Source organism: Dermochelys coriacea, chromosome 9, assembly GCF_009764565.3.
Source record: "Dermochelys coriacea isolate rDerCor1 chromosome 9, rDerCor1.pri.v4, whole genome shotgun sequence".
NCBI classification, from domain to species: domain Eukaryota; kingdom Metazoa; phylum Chordata; order Testudines; family Dermochelyidae; genus Dermochelys; species Dermochelys coriacea.
The window spans coordinates 6,422,460-6,444,150 of NC_050076.1; the positions used below are offsets into that span (position 1 = coordinate 6,422,460).

Genomic DNA, 21,691 nt, shown 5'->3' on the forward strand with positions numbered 1-21,691 from the left:
AGGCTTGCAGTGTTCTGAACTCTCTGAGGTTTGGTAAATAGGGATTTAAGAAGACCATAAATTTAATTAATTGTGATGAGGAGTAATCGAACCATGAATGTGGATTATTTTTCAGAGACTGGGAGATGGTAAGGGTGAATTCTAGCTAAGTTGTGTTCTAGAGGTGGGGATAGACAAATTTATTCATCAGGGAGAGCAGAGAAATACGGGAAATTTTGGAATCTAGGATGACTCCCAAGGTTTCTAACTGTAGTAGGGTAGGGGGTCTAAGGTAAGGTGAGTGTACATGAAAAACAGAGGACTCCAGTACAGGGGTCAGCAACCTTTCAGAAGTGACAGGTTTCAGAGTAGCAATCGTGTTAGTCTGTATCCACAAAAAGAATAGGACTTGTGGCACCTTAGCTCATCTTAATTAATTAGCCTCTTACAGTTGATATGGCTACTTCCACCTTTTCATGTTCTCTGTATGTATGTATATACATATCTTCTTATTATATGTTCCATTCTATGCATCCAATGAAGTGGGCTGTAGCCCACGAAAGCTTATGCTCGAATAAATGTGTTAGTCTCTAAGGTGCCACAAGTACTCCTGTCTTTTCAGAAGTGGTGTGCCAAGTCTTCTTCCTTCATTCATTCATTTATTCACTCTAATTTAAGGTTTCACATGCTAGTAATACATTTTAACATTTTTAGAAGGTCTTTTTCTATAAGTCTATAATATATAAGTAAACTATTGTTGTATGTAAAGTAAATAAGATTGTTAAAATTAAATTAAAATGCAGAGCCCCCCGGACTGGTGGCCAGGACCCGGGCAGTGTGAGTGCCACTGAAAATCAGCTTGTGTGCTGCCTTTGGCACGCATGCCATAGGTTCCCTACCCCTGCTCAATACTTTAGAAATATTTCATAGTGGGTAGTTACCATACAGCCAGTAGCTGATAGTGAAGACATGAAGATAGCTGGGGGAAAAGGAGAGTCAGAGAGAAAGTCCAGGGACATATACATTTGTGGATCACTTCTATAGAAGTGACGAGAGAGGCTGATGTTAAGAAAAACAAACCCCTGAAGGAGAAGCTACCAAAAAAGAAAATTTAATGAAAAGAGCCATATCTGAGGAGGAGGCAAGTTTAATAAGATGCAGACACACTTGCATTGGCTGACGTCACAAGATCAGAAGCTGTTGAAGTGGGTTTTGTGTCTGCCATGCAGGCATTGATTCCTTGGTGATCTCTAGAGCGCTGACACAGCACTGAATTATATCTAATTCATGCTGGCTGGTGGGCAGGGAAGAGCAGTAGTTGCTGCCGGGTGGCATGGAGAGTTAGGAGAAGAAGCTGCATGTGGAGCTAAAATATCCAAATGTTGATATAGGTTGAAATATGGTTAATGTAATTAGTCTATAATTGGTGAATTGTGAGAGGCTTTGTGTAAAATTTTGAAAAACAGCTAAGAGATTTAAGTGGATTTAAATGGAACTTAAGCTCCTAAGTCAGGTACTTTTGGAAATGTTGCCCATCTATATGTGGGGTTGAATGACCTCTCTTTTTGCAGAAGGATCTGCTTACAGCATTTGAAGATGGAGAGCAGAAAGTTTTCTTTGAACTTTGGGAGGAGCATATTTCCTCTTCACTCCGAGACAATGAGCCTCTTGCCCAGAAGCTGGAATTTTATCTTCATATCCACTTTGCCATCTACCTCTTGAAGCACTCCGTGGGCAAGCCTGTAGGTTTGCTTTTCAGTTTGGACTTATTTTGATTTTTGTGTGTATCTTCTCCAATCTTGGTGTTTGCCAAAACAAAATGGATTAGAATGGATTGGTCTTTAGGTATCCCCAGGCAAATCCATTCCTTCAACAGCAGCCTATATCTGAGTTTATCCTGAAAGCAGACCCTTGAGCTAGTGAAGTGTGGAGATGAAATTATTCATTTGAACCTGATCCTATAAGGTACTGAGTACTGTCAAGTTCCAAAGAGTTCAAAGGGAGGTCTACCTTTAAAATCTTGCCCTTGAATTCATGGGAGTTTATTTTATTCCAGTGGACATTCAGTAACCTACAAGGCAAATAAGATATGACCACCAAATTAATGAGCAGAATCTACCAAACAGGAAAAAACACCTCATTATTTCAAACTTCCATATTTCAAGATTGATTGACACCTCAGTTTTTTTTTGGTGAAAGTCTTTTTTTAGCCTTATTTACCATTTCTGTTGTTTTGGGTTCAGATGACCTTTTCTGCAGCTTTTAGATTGTGGTCCAAAATCCAGTTTTGTATTGTAAACATGATTTGTAACCTTAATTATGTAGTACCTCACCATAATATAGTAGAATTAATTTATTTTGGACCCTAGTAATGATACTTTATAACGGGACTAGCTTCAGGGAAATGTATAGTAACTACACAATAGAAAAGTAGCACATCAAATTGTGAAAAGTCAGTTTAAATGGGCCACCTAGTGTTAACAAAGCTGTCCACAGTGTTTAATAGGTGAGAATTGGTATCTGCTAGAATAAATGTCCCACTGTGTGAGCCTTTGCATTCTCTCTTGTTTCTTCTCTGCTTTATTATGACTGGCAACAAAAAGGGACGCTGTCAGGTAAAATTTGATCCAAAATGTAAGTGTTTAAAAAATGCTTAATTCTAATAGAGATGTTCCCAAGAATTTAAAATATATTCATCTGGAAAAAATGTATAAAAAGCAAAGAGTATGTTCACACTGCAATTGAACACCCAAAGCAGCCCGTGTCAGCTGACTCGGGCTTTGGCTGGAGCCTGGACTCTGGGACCGCAATAAAACAGCCCCGTAATTCAAGCCCCATGTACCTGAGTCGGCTGACATGGATCCGCCATGGGTGTTTGTTTATAGTGTAGACATCCCCAAATAGTCTCAAGCACTGTGTATGATCTATTCTAAACAATGCACTAGTGCAACGGTACAAGCAGCCAGCAGATGAAACTGAGTAGTCTTTTTTTATTTTTTTTATTTTTAATTGTCCAATCAATCTGAGAGAAGTCCATGAAAAGTAAATTATATTTTAAAAATTCTGTCAGTAACTAATGTGGTGGTTAGTGGCTTAAGTGAGAATGATTGTTAGTAAAAATGATTTTTTTTTTTTAATCAACAGTTATCTCTTCTAGGTTTAGCACAATGCTTCTTTTTAAAGAAGTTTATGAAATAAATATCTACCAGCAAAATATATTCCATGTGATATTGAGGATGATTTTTTGACCCATTGATTTTGTTCCTGTGTGGCTTTCGCTATACTATGCTTGCCAGAGATACAAGAGATGGCTTATTTAACCTATTTAAAATCAAGTAGTGACTTCCTCTCCACTTGCTGAATGCGGATATGGCACTTGACCTGCAGAAATCTGCTCCAAGTGCTCAAGACTGTTTTGCTTATAAAGCAAGTGGCCCTCCCTTATTTCTCTTGGCTCCGTTGTCCTAACATGGAAGAACCCTTCTGCCTTTTCCTTTTGGATAAGTGACCAGGTGAAATGCTCTCTGACTAGCTAGAATGAGTGCTGTTCCCTGGGCTGGCCACTGAGAAGCACTTAGCAGTACTTGCTCAGCAGGTATTGTGGGATGGAGAATTAGTGCTTGATGTTGAATTTAAGTCTTCACTTGCAGCTGCCAGCCCCATTAAACACCCACAGAAGTTGTCTTCTAAATAATGATGCCTGTTTCTTTGTTTCCTAGGACAAAGCTGACTTTGATGAAAGGATTTCTCACTTTAAAACATATCTGGAGACGAAAGGGGCTGCACTGAGCCAGACCACAGAATTTCTCCCCTTCTATGCTTTGCCTTTTGTTCCCAACCCCATGGTCCATCCATCATTTAAAGAACTCTTTCAGGTAAATATTTGTTTTGCACGGATTTTGTTAATAATGATTTTTCTCACAGGGTGGATGGATGCTGAGTACTGTTTAGTATGGTAATGCTTTTTATTTTTTCCTTCTGCTGAAATTGTAAATCATAAAAAGAATATTTGTGGTGAGATGCAGTATAAGTGCTGTTAATAACATAGTAATGTTTTCCAGTCACTTGCATACGCTTGTGTACTGAATGATCCCAAAGTGTTTTACAGATAGTGTGTTCATAAATAGGATCACTGTCCCACTTGCCTCTGAAATGCAGATACCTGTGGGGAACAATGTGGCAATACTGATCTATGTTTCATACTGCTTTTGCGTTGCTGCTCAACAAAACCCACTGTTTCTGGGTCCCAAAGCTCAGTGAAAAGCCTGATAACTAAGGCATTGTCTACACTAGTGAGCTTACAGTAGCACACTGATACAGCTGCGCTGCTGTAAGATAGCTTGTGTAGCTGCTCTATGCCGATGGGAGAGAACTCTCCTGTAGACCTCCTAAAACAACGAGCGGCAGTAGCTGTGTTGGCAGGAGAAGCTCTCCCGCCATCGTAGCACTGTGCACACTACCACTTATGCTGGCTAAACTTATGTTGCTCAGGGGTATGGTTTTTTTTTTTTTGTTTTTGTTTGTTTTTCAGACCCCTGAGCGACATAAGCGGTAGTCAAGTATCGGGGGGGGGGGTAGCAGTGTTAGTCGGTATCCACAAAAACAACAAGGAGTCCGGTGGCACCTTAAAGACTGACAGATTTATTTGAGCATAAGCTTTTGTGGGTAAAAACCTCACTTCTATGCCATGCATCTGAAGAAGTGAGGTTTTTACTCACGAAAGCTTATGCTCAAATAAATCTGTTCGTCTTTAAGGTGCCACCAGATTCCTTATAAATGGTAGTGTAGACATGGCTTATGTGTAAGGAGCCTGTTGGAAATACATTTTGAGAAACGAACCCAAGCCTCCTTAGTTAATGGGGAGAAGAGGGAAAACTCTATTTCATAAGTAGTCCTCCCTCCAGTAAATGATGAGAATGCAACTGTCCCCCAACATATCCATCCAACATTTCCTATGACTTTTGTAGCAGCATTACATGGAACTTCCTTTCCAAAAAATTGAGACTCTATAGCTATGTTTAACAGCTTTGTCATACCCATGTTGTTCCTGAGAGTGCTTTGTCAGCTAGACATATTTGGCCTTTGCCCTTGTATGGCTGTTTCAGAATTTACATCTTCTGTCACTGCAGAGGCAAGGTGGGAAGAAAATAAGAATGAGATTAAGGTTAAACTTCATAGATAGATTTGATCTTTCTGCATCTCTTTTAGTTTGGAGCTTTTACAGCAATTACCCCATTGACTTAATAGTGGGGGGGGGGGAACGGCCTATATGTAAACCCACTTCCAGGTACCTGCCCAGCTTGATGGTTAGGAAAGGATGTCTAGATGACGCTAGTGGTGCTAGGTTAACCCTTGGTCAGACTGCATGTATTTGGCAACTTGCTATCCGCTGGTAAGTCAGATTGAAACCAGAAAAGGAACATTCTGCCGCTTCCTTTTGGACTTGCAAATAATGAGAAAAGGCAAAGGGCTAGTTGGTTTCAGAGGTGGGATCTGATTACTTTCTGAATTCTGTTCAGCAGCCTTTTTGCATGCTATTCTAGGAGAAATATTTCATTTATCTCCAGGATCTCTGTGTCCAAGATCTTAATGCTTAGTCACTCACAGCTTCTGTGGAATCATACAATTCACATGCCTCCTTGAAAACAAGTCAGTTGCTCAATTCCAAAGTTAAAACAAACAAAAACAAAAAAGAGTCACTAAGTATTGTTAATGATAGAGACCAGATTTTTTTTTAAACAGAATCCTATTGTTCTAGAAAAGGACTAAATGTATTGTCTAAAGTGCTCGCAGAGGCGACATGCAAGTGTTAAGAGCAGGGGGGCCCAATTCAAAGGTTGGGGGGGGGCATGTGAATGCCCAGTGCATTGCCTCTGGGTACAGGAACCTTCCAGCCTCACTTCCCTGAGCCAGGGCAGCCAATTCCGCTGGCTTTTGGGGGCTGGGGCCGCAAGAGTGGGGAGCATGTGTTGCTGGGCCAGACTGGGCCCTGGGCGGGGAACTCGCAGCAATAAATTTTTTCCCCGGAGCTTTCACGCCCTCACGGGCACCTCAGCAGGGGGAGGAGAATGAGCAATGCCCCTACTCTGGCTGAACACAGGGAACCTGTTCCCGATGCTATCTCCAATGACCACCCTCCAGCCCCTGCCACCGCCTTCCCAGCTGGGCTCTTGCATGCTGCACAGAAGCAGTAACCTGGAGTGGCCACCCTCACCTGGCAGAAATGGCTCTGTCCCGCTCCCTCTGCTTCCTACCTGGGTCTGGCTGCCGGGGAGAGGAGCCGAGCAAGCTGGAACCTAGCGGGGTGTAGTGTGAGAAGAACAAAGCCCTCCTCCCCGCAGCAGGCTGAGCAGAGCAAGCTTCGGAGAGGTCCACTGAGCTGCGGTAAAGGGCCAGAAGCTGAAGGGGGTGCATTGGGCCTCCGTGGCATTTCATACAGCGCCCGGCCATGGACTTCTTGTGGGGCAACAGGGTCAGTTCACCCTGAGCCCTGCAAGGGCAGCTTGGTGCTCACAGCAATCTGGGGGGGCATGTGACCCTGCATGCACCCCCGCATGTTGCCTCAGGTGTGAGATATATTGAAATGTGATAGGGCGAAAGGTATGTAAGCACATATAGTATACCTGGCAATACTGTATAGTATTCAATGGTGCATCATTGTCTTGAGTTCAGACTCGCAAACCTGGCAAATGTGAATCCTGTATCATTTCCAACCTGGTGAAACCCAGGGAAACTTGAGATGTAAGAGCAGCTCTGAACACATAGAACAGCAAAATTCAGGAAGTTTTTGCTGCTTGTTGAAAAATATCAACTGTTCGCCTGTTAGGTACCTTTTCAGCAAGCAAAAACCAGATTGGATGGAGGGTGATGACTGAGGAAATGGATAGTTGGTATGGAATTTTTAAGAGCAAAGACTGTTTTTTTTCCCCCGATTCACGGTGTTTTCTGGTGTTTAGGGGAAGATGTATCTGTCAGATAGTTAGAAAGAAAACTGCATTCCAAACAGCAGATTCAAGGATTAGTCCATTTTTCTTACAAGTTCCTGGAATCCAAACCTCTTATAGAAATGTTGTATTCTGATTCACTGACATAAGGCCATGGCCTATGATAGTCTAATGACAAAACATAAACTTAAATTCCAGATTGAGTTAACTATGAAAAATTAATACAATGATTTCTATAGCTTTGTTCATTAAAGCTGAAGAATTAGCAGGGGTTCATTATTATGTTCCATTACAAATGAACTTTTCTCATTTGGCTTTAATTTTTTGGCCTGATTTGTTTTCATTTTTGCAACTTAATGCCTTGTGTTCCATGCACATTCAGTATGCCTATTTTTGTGTAGCTATTTTAAAATTGAAATAAAATATTATATATGACTTAATAAAATATTATAAATGAAATGTTTAGGATTATTGTTGAGTTGACTTGTCATTCTCTTGCATGCGTATGAGCCACTCTTCAAGCAGGCTAGCTTTCATAATATTTGAGGTACAATTTTTCACTGCAGTGCTGGCTGTGTTGCTTGCTGCTGGAAGTTGCTATGACTCCAGCTGTAATTTTTTGTTTTTTTCTTTTCAAGGATTCTTGGATGCCGGAGTTAAAGATGAAGTTGGAAAAGTTCCTGTCTCTGACTCTCAAAGCCAGTCATGCCCCAAGGCTTCTCACTTTATATGTATCCTTTTGAAAAATGTTTTAAAGATCATTAAATTAGACTGCCCTTTTTATAGTAATTTTATTGAAGCAGCATGCTGCTTGTTTGCTGTGTAATCACCGTAATGTTACTAAGTTGTATTACTTACCCTGGGAAATGTTGACACATCACATTCAGAAAAGTCATTTTAAAAAAAGTTGTACCAAATGTTAGGACAGCAGTATAAATATTAGGTATCTACTGACCTGCTTGTTTACCAGATCATCATTATTTAATATAATGTGGATAGTATATCATTGTCTGAGGCACAATTCTGACATGACCTCTCTCTGGGCAACCACTAAAACCTCGGTCTTTCTCAGAAGCCCACTTCAGTGGAATTTTTTCAGAGCTTTCAGGAGTCCCAGAGATAATTATTTTACTAAACAAATTGTGCTACGTGCTTTATTTTATTTAAAAAAGCATCCATCATTTCTCTAACCATGTCATTTAAGCCGCAGTGGGAGGCCTAATCTGCATAGTAACAGAGGTCTGACAAGATTACTGGCCCTATTTTTGCTCAGCACAGCTCACTCATGGCTAGACTGGTACCTCTTAGCCTTTCGTAAGGGGCAGCACCTATTTGCGTAGCCCCAGGAACAAAACAGGGACCAAATTCTGACTCTACAAATCATAGTTTCAATGGACACGAGTTGCACCATCCCTTTTCCTAGTACAGCTTCCTTTCCCCCAGCACACCAACGTGGCTCCACTGGCCCTTGTAGTGGGGGCATGGAGGTAGTACCCCTTCTGTTCTGGTAATGCCCCTTCACTCTCTGCCTGCTTGGCTGGATGGAGAGCTGTGATCACTGCTCTCCTTTCCATGTTATGACTCTTCAAGTGGCAAGCCCACACAGAGGAGTAAGTGGGCATCTTATGCTTGCTTCTTCCTCTGCATGGGTGCATAGGCTGACTCATGACTTAGTCCTATGAGTTTCTTTGGTAGGAAACATTTCTTTCTATAAAACAGTTGCACAACTTATGTCATCGACTCATATTTGATACAGTTTTTGTTTCATAACGAGAGTTTCAAGCCTTTTCCTGGTGTCTGCATGCTAAGATTAGGGTTATCAAAGCTCATGCTTCAGAGCATAAAATGATGTCTGCGGGAATAAGAAAAGAGGCTCTCGCGTGTTTCTGTGCAACATTACACATCAGGGCTTGGTGCTTTGTGGGGTTTTTCTTTTTCCCCAAAGCATTAGGCAGTAATGCCAAAAGCAGTATGGACACTGGACTTAATAGATTGTGCCATACTGATCAGTTCATTGGTCTATGTCCCTATCCTGAATACCCCTTAAATGGAGATATGTTTTCCTGAACTACTCTCTCTCTTACAACAGAAGGAGAATGGACAGTGCAGCAAAGGTAAATGATCAGATTTGCTAGGAAAGGCTTATACTACCAGCAGCTGTAACTCTGAGAGGAGGATAGGCCTTGGGTGAGAGGAAAGCTAATGAAATTGGGCAAAAAATGGCTTAAAATTAAGGCCCCAGTCCTACAACTTCTTATTGGAAGGACTGCATTGAAGTTAGTGGGACATTCCATTGGCAGTTTGCCAAAGGGCCTAATGGCAGAGGTTGTATTTCCAGCTTTTTTTTAGTGACATTTGTACTTAAAAACAGATCATATGGAGGATTTGGTAAAAGGTGCATATTTAAGCAAATGTTGCAATCCTGATTAGATACAATTTTCCTAGAATTCCTCTCCAATATGTGTTTATAGCTGTATATATATAGATCCTCTGCTCTCAAATCTTAAGTCAATTATTCTGGAAGTTGCAGGGGTTTGCAGAGAAACAATGAGTTTTATTGTCTTTAATTCCCCTTCAGGTTTTTTCCTTTAGATTCCTAATATTGAAGCAATTGGTTTAACCCTGATAAAAATGTGTTAATTTTGGATTAATTTTCTTGTCATATTTTGTTTATAAATGTTCAAAAGCATCCGAGTGTATGTCTACATTGCATCGGGGAGCAAGCCTGGGTTAACAGACTTGGTTTACCAGGGTTTGTGCTAGTGTGCTACAGATAACTGTGTAGACATTGTGGCTCAGGCTGGAGTTTGGGCTCTCAAGGTCCTCTCAAGGAGGAGGTGGTCTTAAGAGTCTAAGATCCAGGTCAAATTACAGCGTCAAAGCTATGACCTGCCCGGGGTACAGTCTGGACTGTTGGATGGTTGTGCACCCTTAACTCTCCAGTCGGGTGTGCCCTATCTCCTGCTTTGCTGTGTGAGTGGCCACTCTGCTCACTCACCCCAGCCTCTAGCACACAGGTCATCCCTGGACATATTCCAGAGTGCTATGCCAAGCCATTCTTGAATTACATATAGGGCGACACTCATATATCCCTAGTCCCAGCCTTGCACCCCAAAAATGTGCACCTGACACTGCTCAAGACCCCCTAGGTCAGAGTAAGCTCATTAGTTTCTCATGCCATCAAAGGGTACAGATATGCACCAGCCTTTATAACCCCAGTAGACTCCCCAAACTTCAACCAAAAATGCACTGGCTTAGGTAAAACACTGAAATAAGTTTATTAACTATAGAAAGATAGGTTTTAAGAGACTTAAGTGGTATAGGCATAGAAATTCAGAATTGATTACAAAAAGAAATAAAATTAGGGCTGTCAAATTAACTGCCGTTAACGTGTGCGATTAACGCACAGCACGATTAATGTATTAATTTTTTTAATGTGTGTTAATCGCAGACCCTCTGGGCGGGAGGGGAGCATGAGCTGCTCTGGAGAACCTGTCTGGTCAGGTTCTCATCCTGGCGTTTTTAAAGTAAAAAGAGGATGGCTGGGGCTCGCCCGAGCCTCCCTGCCCCGAGCTCCACACCCCCTAAGCTGAGGCTGATCCTCTTCCCCCCACCCCACTGTCTCAAGGTCTGCACTGCCCGTGGTCAGCTCTGAAGCCAGCTCCACTTTCTCCACTTTCCTGCTGCTGGGCAGTGCTGCCTTTAGCTGATCCCTGGGCAGCCACGTCTCTCTGCTCTGCCTTGCAGCCAGGACAGATAACCAGGTTTGGCAAAGAAGTAGGGACAGCAGGGAGAGAGCTGGAAATGATTCATAGATACTAAGGTCAGAAGGGACCATTCTGATCATCTAGTCCGACCTCCTGCACAGCGCAGGCCACAGAATCTCACCCACCCACTCCTATGAAAAACCTCACCTATGTCTAAGCTATGAAGTCCTTAAATCATGGTTCAAAGACTTCAAGGAGCAGAGAAGCCTCCCTCAAGTCAACCATGCCCCATGCTACAGAGGAAGGCGAAAAACCTCCAGGGCCTCTCCAATCTGCCCTGGAGGAAAATTCCTTCCCGACCCCAAATATGGCGATCAGCTAAACCCTGAGCAAGATTCACCAGCCAGATACTACAGAAAATTCTTTCCTGGGTAACTCAGATCCCATCCATCTAATATCCCATCTCAGGGGATTAGTCCTATTTACCCTGAATATTTAAAGATCAATTACTTACCAAAATCCCGTTATCCCATCATATCATCTCCTCCATAAACTTATCGAGTAGAATCTTAAAACCAGATAGATCTTTTGCCCCCACTGCTTCCCTTGGAAGGCTATTCCAAAACTTCACTCCTCTGATGGTTTAAAACCTTCGTCTGATTTCAAGTCTAAACTTCCTGGTGGCCAGTTTATACCCATTTGTTCTTGTGTCCACATTGGTGCTGAGCTGAAATAATTCCTCTCCCTCTCCTGTATTTATCCCTCTGATATATTTATAGAGAGCAATCATATCTCCCCTCAACCTTCTTTTAGTTAGGCTAAACAAGCCAAGCTCCTTAAGTCTCCTTTCATAAGACAAGTTTTCCATTCCTCGGATCATCCTAGTAGCCCTTCTCTGTACCTGCTCCAGTTTGAATTCATCCTTTTTAAACATGGGAGACCAGAACTGCACACAGTATTCTAGGTGAGGTCTCACCTGTGCCTTGTATAATGGTACTAAAACCTCCTTATGTACTAAAACCTCCTTATGGAAATGGGGACTGTCCTGGCCAAAACGGGACATATTGGCACCCTAGCCAGCCTGGGCCCTATTGTTTCCAGCTGGCCCCTCACTCCTGGGACCAACCCCCCTGCGTTGTGCCCCATTCCCCTTAACCAGCCATTTGCTCCGGAGGTACCCCATAGAGAACATGGGCCTGGTGAGCTCAGCCTCCCTGTACCAGCCTCTCCTCCCCTGCTGTATGATGAGTCCCCGAGGTAAAATCCACCCTCCCTTGCAAAGAAGGACTCACTTAGCTGAAGGGAGCCCACCTAGCTCAGTAAAAGGAGGAGAGCCTGACGAGCCCAGTACTATAAACCACCCTTCCAGAAGCAGCAGCAAGACACCTCCCTCACCCTCCTCTTGCGCCAAGTCATTGCTTGCTCCCCTGCCCGCATCGTTACCCCTGTCCTCCCAGAACCTTCTCCTGCACAAGTCATTGCTTACTTTCCCCCTCCCCTGTCCTCTCCCAACACTGAATGCTTGTTTGTCTGAGTGACTGGCTGAGCAAGAAGTAGGACTGAGTGGACTTGTAGGCTCTACAGTTTTACATAGTTTTATTGTTAAGTGCAGTTATTCTTTTTTACATAATTCTACATTTGTAAGTTCAACTTCCATGATAGAGATTGCACTACAGTACTTCAATGTGGTGAATTAGTTTCTTTTTTTACAGTGCAAGTGTTTGTAATCAAAAATAAAGTGAGCACTGTACACTTTGTATTCTGTGTTGTAATTGAAATCAATATATTTTAAAATGTAGAAAACATCCAAAAATATTAAAATAAATGGTATTCTATTATTGTTTAACTGTGCGATTAATCCCGATTAATTTTTTTAATTGCTTGACAGCCCTAAATAAAAGATAAAATCCCAATCTAATTCCTAAACTTTATCAAGCTAAGTCAAATTTGAAGTGGATAGTTTCTCTTATGCAAAAACTTACAGCAGTCTGTGCTAACTGGAAACCACTCCCCCCACTTCAAATGTTTTTATCTTCCAAAAGATCTTATTGCATTCAGTGTACGTGAGGGAGAAGAGGTGACACGGTGATGTTGTTGTCCCTTATTTATACTCTCCTCCAGGTTCTGGAAAGATCCTTGCTGTATCCTGAGGTTTAGGCAGCTCTATGGTGTACGTGTTCCAGCAGCTGTCTTGTGTGTGAATTGTAAATCTCATGTTTTCAACTCCCCTGCTGGTGAATGGCTGGTGATGGTACTCTGACACCTGGCTGGGTGTTGGTCACTCCTAGAGTGCTACTGAAGAGCTAGTCTCTGGGTGTTTCCCAGACTTTTAACATGTTTCAGTAACAAACATGTAGCAAAATCCCCTAATGATACATAACATTTTGACAGAACAATGATGCTCAACCGATTATAACTTTCCAAATGATACCTCACAAGGCATACTTTGTACAAAACATATCGTAATAGCAGTGAATATGGGGGTTTTGGGGTGCTATTTTGAGATACAGTGCCTCACAAAATCAGCCTCTACACAGCTACTTTTAGTGCATTAGTGTAAGCTCTGCTAGCACAAGTCTGTGGACCCGGGTTGGGAGGCTCACTCCCAGGTGCAGTGCAGACGTACCCTAAGGGAGTGGAGCCTAGGTTTCCCTGAATGTCAGTGGGACCTAAGTACTTGACTGCTTAAGTCACTTCAGAAAATGGAACTTAGGCTTCTAAATCACTTAGTTGCATCTGAACATTTTCCCTATGTTCTCTTATATTATGTTGGTTTATTTTATTCTGAGGATTTATTTTTTGTACTCTGCTAATTTTGGTTTATTAAAACAAATGAGGTTTGTCTTCTAATGTTGTACGTTTCTGTCATTTGCTTCATTATTTTGTGTTCTATGTTGCATTTGATTTTATTAAGTAATAGAGGCATCTTTCTAGCTTGTACTTTTTCCAAAAGTGAGAGTACTGAGGAAATTACTCCTTTCTGAAATATTAATTTGTTCTCCTGACTTCGGCCATGAGTCTGCATGGGTGTGCCTGTGTAGCTCTGATGGCAGTTTCAGGCCTTAATACGTAGCTCTGTTTTATTCCTCAAAATTTAGGTCTGTTTAGACTTTAAAAAAGATTGTTTTGAGGCCTGCCTCATCTAAAGGGAATTGGGTCTGAGGTGTGAGCTTTGTGATGTGCTTCCAAAATCTCCTGCAGAAGACTCACAGTGAGATCCATAGTACAGGCTCACTGTTGGAGACGTGAGTGAGTGTTTGCTTTATCAATGAAGTAGAAATGAAAACAAAATTAATAAGGAACACGTGAATGAAATGTAGCATGGCAAAGAGTTCTGAACACAGCCTTTTGTAAATCGTTGCCGGTCATTAGTCTCTGACATGCTGAAGCCTTTGAGGTTAGACGAGATGGTGTAAATGCTCTGGAGGATGTGCAGGAGAGTTTAGAGTGTTTACCTTTCCTGATTAACCTGCTAGATGCTCTGGCTCCTCACCTGATTGCCACAAGACTTTTTTTACCTGTATGATTTTAAAAGCTGTCTGGGTGGTGTGCTTACCTTACAACTTCCCCTGTAGGTTTTTTTTTTGATTAGGCAGATCTGAAGAACTACAAAATGCTGGTGCTGTACAAGCAAAGCCCCAGGAATAGGCACTGACTCTATAGGTGCTCCAGGGCTGAAGCACCACCGAAAAAAACAGTGGGTGCTCAGCACCCACCAGACACAGCTGTTTGGCGGCACCCCGATCAGCTAATCGGGGGTGCCGCCAAACAGCTGTTCAACGATGCCTCCAAAGAGCTGATCAGCGGCTTAAGTGGGGCATAGAGCAGCGAATGGGTGGGGGCCTTGGGGAGGGGATGGAGTGGGAACAGAAAAAGGTGGAGCAGAGTAGGGGCAGGAACAGTCGGGGCCTTTGGGGAAGGGGTGGCATGGGGGTGGGGCCTCAGGACAGAGGAGGGGTGGAGCACCCCCAGGGAAAACGAAAAGTCAGCATCTATGGCCCCCAGGCTTTGCTTGTATCCTGGGTACTTAAAGGAGAATCGAGGAAATAGCAACTTTGGAGGTTGACCAGCAGCTTTCTTTTGTATTTCCTGATGACAAAAACAGTGGCAAGGTTCACCCATGAATCCATTTTTATAATCTCATAGCATAGATTTTTCTTGTGATGTATTGTGTTTTATTCTGTGATGTGAAGGCTATGTGGGGCTTTCTGAAATGGAGATTTAGTTTGACAAATGAAAAACAAAAACAACTGAACTTGGAAGGCTACCAAGATATCCAGGTTCCTAGTTTGAAAGCTAGTAAACCTTTCAGCAAATGACAATGGTTAATTCCTAAAAAATGAGATCTACGGGTAGTACAAAGCAGCACAGTGCAAAGTGTATAAAATAAAATTTCTGTAGCATCGTGTGGTCTGCATGTGTGGAAAGAATTCTTAAATATTGAGATGCTTAAATACGTTCAGTAGGATGTACAGGCATTTGGGTGTGTAGTTTTTCCTGCTGACCATAGTTCCAAGAATTATTCTCATCACTGTAAATGTTCCCCATCAAACTTACGAAAAGCAAATGAACAATGAGTGGATATATGTTTCATGAGTAATATGTTGCAAAGTTTTCTCTATGTGAACATCCATCTTTGGATACGTCCAGTGGAAATGGTCTTAAATAGGAATCTTCATCATTGGAGGTTAAGAATAGGGTGGACAAACACACCTGTCCAGGATGGTCTAGGTTTTTTTTTGTCCTGCCTCAACGTGTGGGGGCTGGACTTGATGGCTTCTCGAGGGCCCTTCCAGCCCTAAATTTTTGTGATTCTATGAATATTTTATAGTTTAGGCAATTGTGTAATTAGATTCCTTCAGTAAGTTTGCTTACCTTGTTGTCAGGAGCTGTAATTTTGTCCATTTCAAAGTTTTTAACTACCCAGACATCTGCTGGGAAAATAACACAGCAGGGCACGGATTATCCAATAAGTTCTTGGAATGTATTGGAGAAAATTTTTTATTTCAGAAGGTGGAGACAGCTATCAGGGGAGAGGCTGTTCTAGATTTGATTTTGACAAATAGGGAGGAACTGGTTGAGAATTTGAAAGTGGAAGGCAGTTTGGGTGAAAGTGATTCTGAAATAATAGAGTTCATGGTTCTAAGGAATGGTAGGAGGGAAAACGGCAAAATAAAGACAATGGATTTCAAGAAGGCAGATTTTAGCAAACTCAAGGAGTTGGCAGGTATCACCCCATGGGAAGCAAGTCTAAGGGAAAAAACAATAGAAGACAGTTGGCAGTTTTTCAGAGAGACATTATTAAGGGCACAAGAGTAAACCATCCTACTGCATAGAAAAGACAGGAAGTATGGCAAGAGGCCACCCTGGCTTAACCAGGAGATCTTCAATTATCTAAAAATCAAAAAAAGAGTCCTACAAGAAGTGGAAATTAGGTCAAATTACAAAGGATGAATATGAACAAATAACACAAGTATGTAGGGACAAAATTAGAAAGGTCAAGGCACAGAACGAGATCAAACCAGCTAGAGACCTAAAGTCTAACAAGACAATATTCTACAAATACATCTGAAGCATGAGGAAGACTAAGGACAGGTTAGGCCCATTACTCAATGTGGGGAGTGGGGTGAATAATAACAGAAAATGTGGAAATGGTAGAAGTGTTTAATGACTTCCTTGTTTCGGTTTTCACCCAGAAGGTTGGTGGTGATTGGATGTCTAATGTAATGAATACCAGTGAAAATGATGTCGGATCAGAAGAGGCTAAAATAAGGAAAGAACAAGTTAAAATTACTTGGACAAATTAGATGTCTTCAAGTCACCAGGGCCTGATGAAATGCATCCTAGAATACTCGAGCTGACTGAGGAGATATCTGAGCCATTAGCAATTATCTTTGAGAAGTCATGGAAGACGGGAGAGATTCCAGAAGACTGGAAAAGGGCAAATATAGTGCCCATCTATAAAAAGGGAAATAAGGACAACCCAGGGGATTACAGACCAGTCAACTTAACTTCTGTACCTGGAAAGATAATGGAGCAAATAATTAAGCAATCAGTTTGAAAACATCTAGAAGATAATAAGGTGATAAGTAACAGTCAGCACGGATTTGTCAAAAACAAATCATGTCAAACCAACCTGATAGCTTTCTTTGACTGGGTAACAAGCATTGTGGATGGGGGAAGCAGTTGAGTGGTATATTTTGACTTTAGTAAAGCTTTTGCTATTGTCCCGCATGACCTTATCATAAATAAACTAGGGAAATGCAACCTAGACGGAGCTACTATAAGGTGGGTGCAAAACTGGTTGGAAAACCGTTCCCAGAGAGTAATCATCAGTGGTTCACAATCATGCTGGAAGGGCATAACGTGTGGGGTCTTGCAGGGATCAGTTCTGGGTCAATATCTTCATCAATTATTTTGATAATGACATACAGCGTATACTTATAAAGTTTGCAGATGATACTGAGCTAGGAGGGGTTGCAAGTGCTTTGGAGGATAGGATTAAAATCCAAAATGACCTGGACAAACTGAAGAAGTGGTCTGAAGTAAATAGGATGAAATTCAATAAGGACAAACGCAAAGTACTCCACTTAAGAAGGAACAATCAGCTGCACACATACAAAATGGGCAATGACTGCCTAGGAAGGAGTACTGCAGAAAGGGATCTGGGGGTCATAGTAGACCACAAGCTAAATATGAGTCAACAGTGTAATGCTGTTGTGTGTAAAAAAAAAAAAAAAAAAAAAAAAAAAAAAAAAGCGAACATCATTCTGGGATGTGTTAGCAGGAGTGTTGTAACCCAGACACGAGAAGTAATTCTTCTGCTCTACTCCCCTCTGATTAGGCCTCAGCTGGAGTATTGGGTCCAGTTCTGGGCAGCACATTTCAGGAAGGAGTGGACTAATTGGAGAGAGTCCGTAGAAGAGCGACAAAAATGATTAAAGGTCTAGAAAACATGACCTCTGAGGGAAGATTGAAAAAGTTGGGTTTGTTTAGTCTGGAAAAGAGAGGACTGAGCAGGGACATAAGTTTTCAAGTATGTAAAAGGTTGTTACAAGGAGGAGGAAGAAAAATTGTTTTTCTTAACCTTTGAGGATAGGACAAGAAGCAATGGGCTTAAATTGCAGCAAGGGAGATTTAGGTTGGATATTAGGAAAAACTTCCTAACTGTCAGGGTGGTTAAGCACTGGAATAAATTGCCTAGGGAGATGTGGAATCTCCATCATTGGAGATTTTAAAGAACAGGTTAGACAAACACCTGTCAGGAATGGTCTAGATAATTAGTCTTGCCATGAGTGCAGGGGATTGAACTAGATGACCTCTTGAGGTCCCTTCCAATTCTATGATTCTTTATTTTGCCAGATATATATTTGATCTATGATTTGCTCAAAGATCAGCTGTTGTTGGTTCCCACTGAGTTTCTGGCTATCTACTCTAGAAAAAAATCCCTGAAATGGCTTGACTTGCAGTTGGATGCAAAGATGCAGTCACAAATTGCAGCCTTCTGCATCTGCAGGATTCATTATAAGTGACTTTCAGAAAGAGGCAATTCTTTGGGGAGAGGGGAAAGAGAACTGTGAGCATACTATAATTGTCCTTTTATTCACAAATTACAGAAAACACAGCTTAGAAGTAAGAGAATGCAGCTTCGGTGCATGCTCCACTTCTTTTTCATCATTATCTGTGTATATCAAAAAGTTTTTGAATGACTTTTTAAAAAAGATTACATAGTGACTTGTATTTTTTTTCATTGATAGTGAAAGTTTTATGGAGTAGTTCAGTTTTAGTATTGTCCTTCTGGACAGTTTAATGTAGTTTATGTTTGGTGAAATAGTTTTGTCAGAAAATAATTTACTATACAATGATCTGATAGTTTTGTTCACAACTGGCCCATAACACCTCAAAATTTAACTGGTCTGGGGCTACAAAGGATGGCTTCGAAGGTACTTAGATCAGGTGTCACAGTAACTGTAGTGTTCTGAACTTCCTAAGAATTTGTGCTTGGGATATGTAGTGTAGGTATGTACCACCCTCCGAATGAGGATCTCAAAGCACTTTAGAAACAACAGTTCACGTTCACAACACCCCTGTGAGGGAGGGTGGTATTATCCCATTTTACAAAGTGGGAAACTGAGGCAAAAGGCGGCAAAGTTATTTACTCAAGATCACAGAACAAGTCTCTTATCAAGTAGGGAATAGGATCTAGTTCTTCTGACTCCTGGTCTTGTGTTTTAAGCACTTGTGTGTGCTTTTTCCCAAGCGTTCATTTAAAGCTGCATTGTTTCATACTGGGGGAGGGATTGAATGCATTCCTGCCACTCCATAAAACTTTGACATCTGATAAAAGAAGTCCTAGTTCTCTTAAATGTGCTGTAGTAAAGTTGATCCTTGGAAATTTTTCACCAGCTAGTTCCACAGTAAGTATTCAGTCTTGTTTTACAGATAAGTCAGATGCCATCTTCATACTATAGGAGCAAAGATGGCTGAATGTCTAGCTACTTTAAAACATACATTCTAGCTAATAAAAACATCAGCAATAATTATAGAGTTCCTCTGCTTCCCTTTATAGCAGTGGTGGGCAACCTGTGGTCTGTCAGGATAATCCACTGGTGGGCCGCAAGACAGTGTTTACATTGATTGTCCACAGGCACCGCCACCCGCAGCTTCCAGTGGCCATGGTTCGCTGTTCCCAGCCAATGGGAGCTGCGGGAAGTGGCACGGGCTGCAGGAACGTGCTGTCCGCCGTTTCCCGCAGCTCCCATTGGTGGGCAACGGTGAACCGCAGCCACTGGGAGCTGCGGGCGGTCGTGCCTGCTAATGGTCAATGTAAGCAAACTGTCTCGTGGCCCGCCAGCAGATTTTATAGCTTTTGTTGGCTCGTGTCCCTGTCCACTATGCCATGCAATTTCAAATTCCCATCTTCTGTTTGTATGTTTATGCCATTATTGGTAGTCAGTAATGTGATACAGATTGCTGCTGTTCTTTGAGAGCAGGGATCTAGGGATTAGGCTTGAAAACTAAAATTTAAAATAACATTGTTGTTTAGTTTGTATTGGTGTTCTGTTTACCCCAAAAGCAATGGGATGTGAAAGAACAAAATGTAACAGAAATATAACCCATTAATGTACCTTATTATCCCTTTTGTTATAGAAGGAGTGTAAATAAAAGAAAAAGTGGAATTATTTTCTGTGGTCAATATGGGTACAATATACAGTTGAACCTCAGAATTATGAACACCAGAGTTACGAACTGACTGGTCTACCACACAGCTCATTTGGAACTGGAAGTATGCAATCAAGCATCAGCAGAGACCAAAAAAAAAAAAAAAAAGCAAATACAGTACAGTACTGTGTTAAATGTAAACTACTAAAAAAAAGAAAGGGAAAGTTTAAAAAAAGATTTGACAACGTAAGGAAATTTTTTCTGTGCTTGTTTCATTTTAATTAAGATGGTTAAAAGCATCATTTTTCTTCTGCATAATACCGCTATGAAACTTTACTATGTCAATGTCTAGTTGTAAACTTTTGAAAGAACAACCATAACATTTTGTTCAGAGTTACAAACATATCAGAGTTACAAACAACCTCCATTCCCAAGGTGTTCATAACTCTGAGGTTCTACTGTAATTGCAAATTCTGCTAATTGCCAAGTCCATTAGACAGAAGAATTATCTGCCAAAGTACATGGTGAAATTGCCCCCCCCAGGGGATTCTAAGGCAGAAGATGCAGGGAATTCTTGGGGAATTGGTAAAATTCCATGAATGTTGTAATGTAGAAGGATGGCTAGATATCTTGAGAGGGCTTTTAAAATTATAGTTTGTACAATTAATTTTTTCTTTAAGTCTAAAATGCATAGTGATTTAGGACAGAGAAGAAGCATTGCACATCTGTATTTACAAAAATAGTCATCACAAATTTTACTACAGGAAATGCTTAGTTAATTCATGTTACTGCCAAAGCACCATGGCTCTCCATGAGTTAGCAATTAAGGGTCCTCCTTCACATCTTGCTGGTTTTGTCTTTGAAGTGACAGCTCCAACTTCAGAATAACCCTTCTGTTAGAAAATGTTTTACCTCTTGTTGTTTCAAGTAACTTGAATTACACATTGTAGTCTAAGCCAATGCTACTCAAAGTGGTGGTCCGCAGACCGGTACCGGTCCGCGAGCCATCAGCTGCAAGTTTGTGCGCACATTGGGAAAAAAAATTGCTGGTCCCCATATCAGATACTTCAAGCTTAGACCAGTGCTTCTCAAGCTAACAAAGGGTCACATCCTTTGGGATTAAACTGTATTTTGAGTCTGCCTCTGCTCTGAATTCTTGAACCCTGGCTGCATGGACCAGATGCTGGCTGGATGCAATGGGACCATGGTAGTTGAAGCCAGCTGGAAGCCTCTTCACTGTGCCATGGGATTGGAGAGCGCAGCACGCAGATGCAAATTATAAAACAATCCAAACAGAGATTCCAGACAACTGGAAAAGGGCAAATATAGTGCCCATCTATAAAAAGGGAAATAAGGACTACCTGGGGAATTACAGACCAGTCAGCTTAACTTCTGTACCCACAAAGATAATGGAGCAAATAATTAAGCAATCAGTTTGCAAACATCTAGAAGATAAGGTGATAAGTAAACATAGATTTAAGAACAAATCATGTCAAACCAACCTGATAGCTTTCTTTGGCAGGGTAACAAGCCTTGCAGATGGGGTGAAGTGGTAGACATATTATATCTTGACTTTAGTAAAGCTTTTGACACTCTCGCATGACCTCAAAACAAACTAGGGAAATGCAACCTAGATAGAGCTACTATAAGGTAGGTGCAAAACTGGTTGGAAAACCGTTCCCAGAGAGTAGTTATCAGTGGTTCACAGTCTGCTGGAAGGGCATAATGAGTGGGGTCTTGTAGGGATCAGTTCTGGGTCAATATCTTCATCAACAATTTCGATAATGGCATAGAGAGTACACTTATAAATTTGCAGACGAAACCAAGCTGGGAGGTGTTGCAAGTGCTGTGGAGCATAGGATTAAAATCCGAAATGAACTGGACAAACTGGAGAAATGG

The 21,691-nt window shown here is 41.5% G+C and overlaps 1 protein-coding gene across 14 annotated transcripts in view; it reads left to right on the plus strand.

The window, feature by feature from the left end:
* ARMC9 (armadillo repeat containing 9) overlaps positions 1–21,691 on the plus strand; it is a 110,647-nt gene that overhangs the window by 5,109 nt on the left and 83,847 nt on the right. For all 14 annotated transcript variants that reach the window (XM_043492176.1, XM_043492178.1, XM_038416134.2 and 11 more), the window contains 4 exons: positions 1,551–1,721; positions 3,699–3,854; positions 7,562–7,654; positions 9,013–9,037. In XM_043492176.1, coding sequence (XP_043348111.1) covers positions 1,551–1,721; positions 3,699–3,854; positions 7,562–7,654; positions 9,013–9,037 — 445 coding nt within the window. The remainder of the gene's footprint in view (positions 1–1,550; positions 1,722–3,698; positions 3,855–7,561; positions 7,655–9,012; positions 9,038–21,691) is intronic.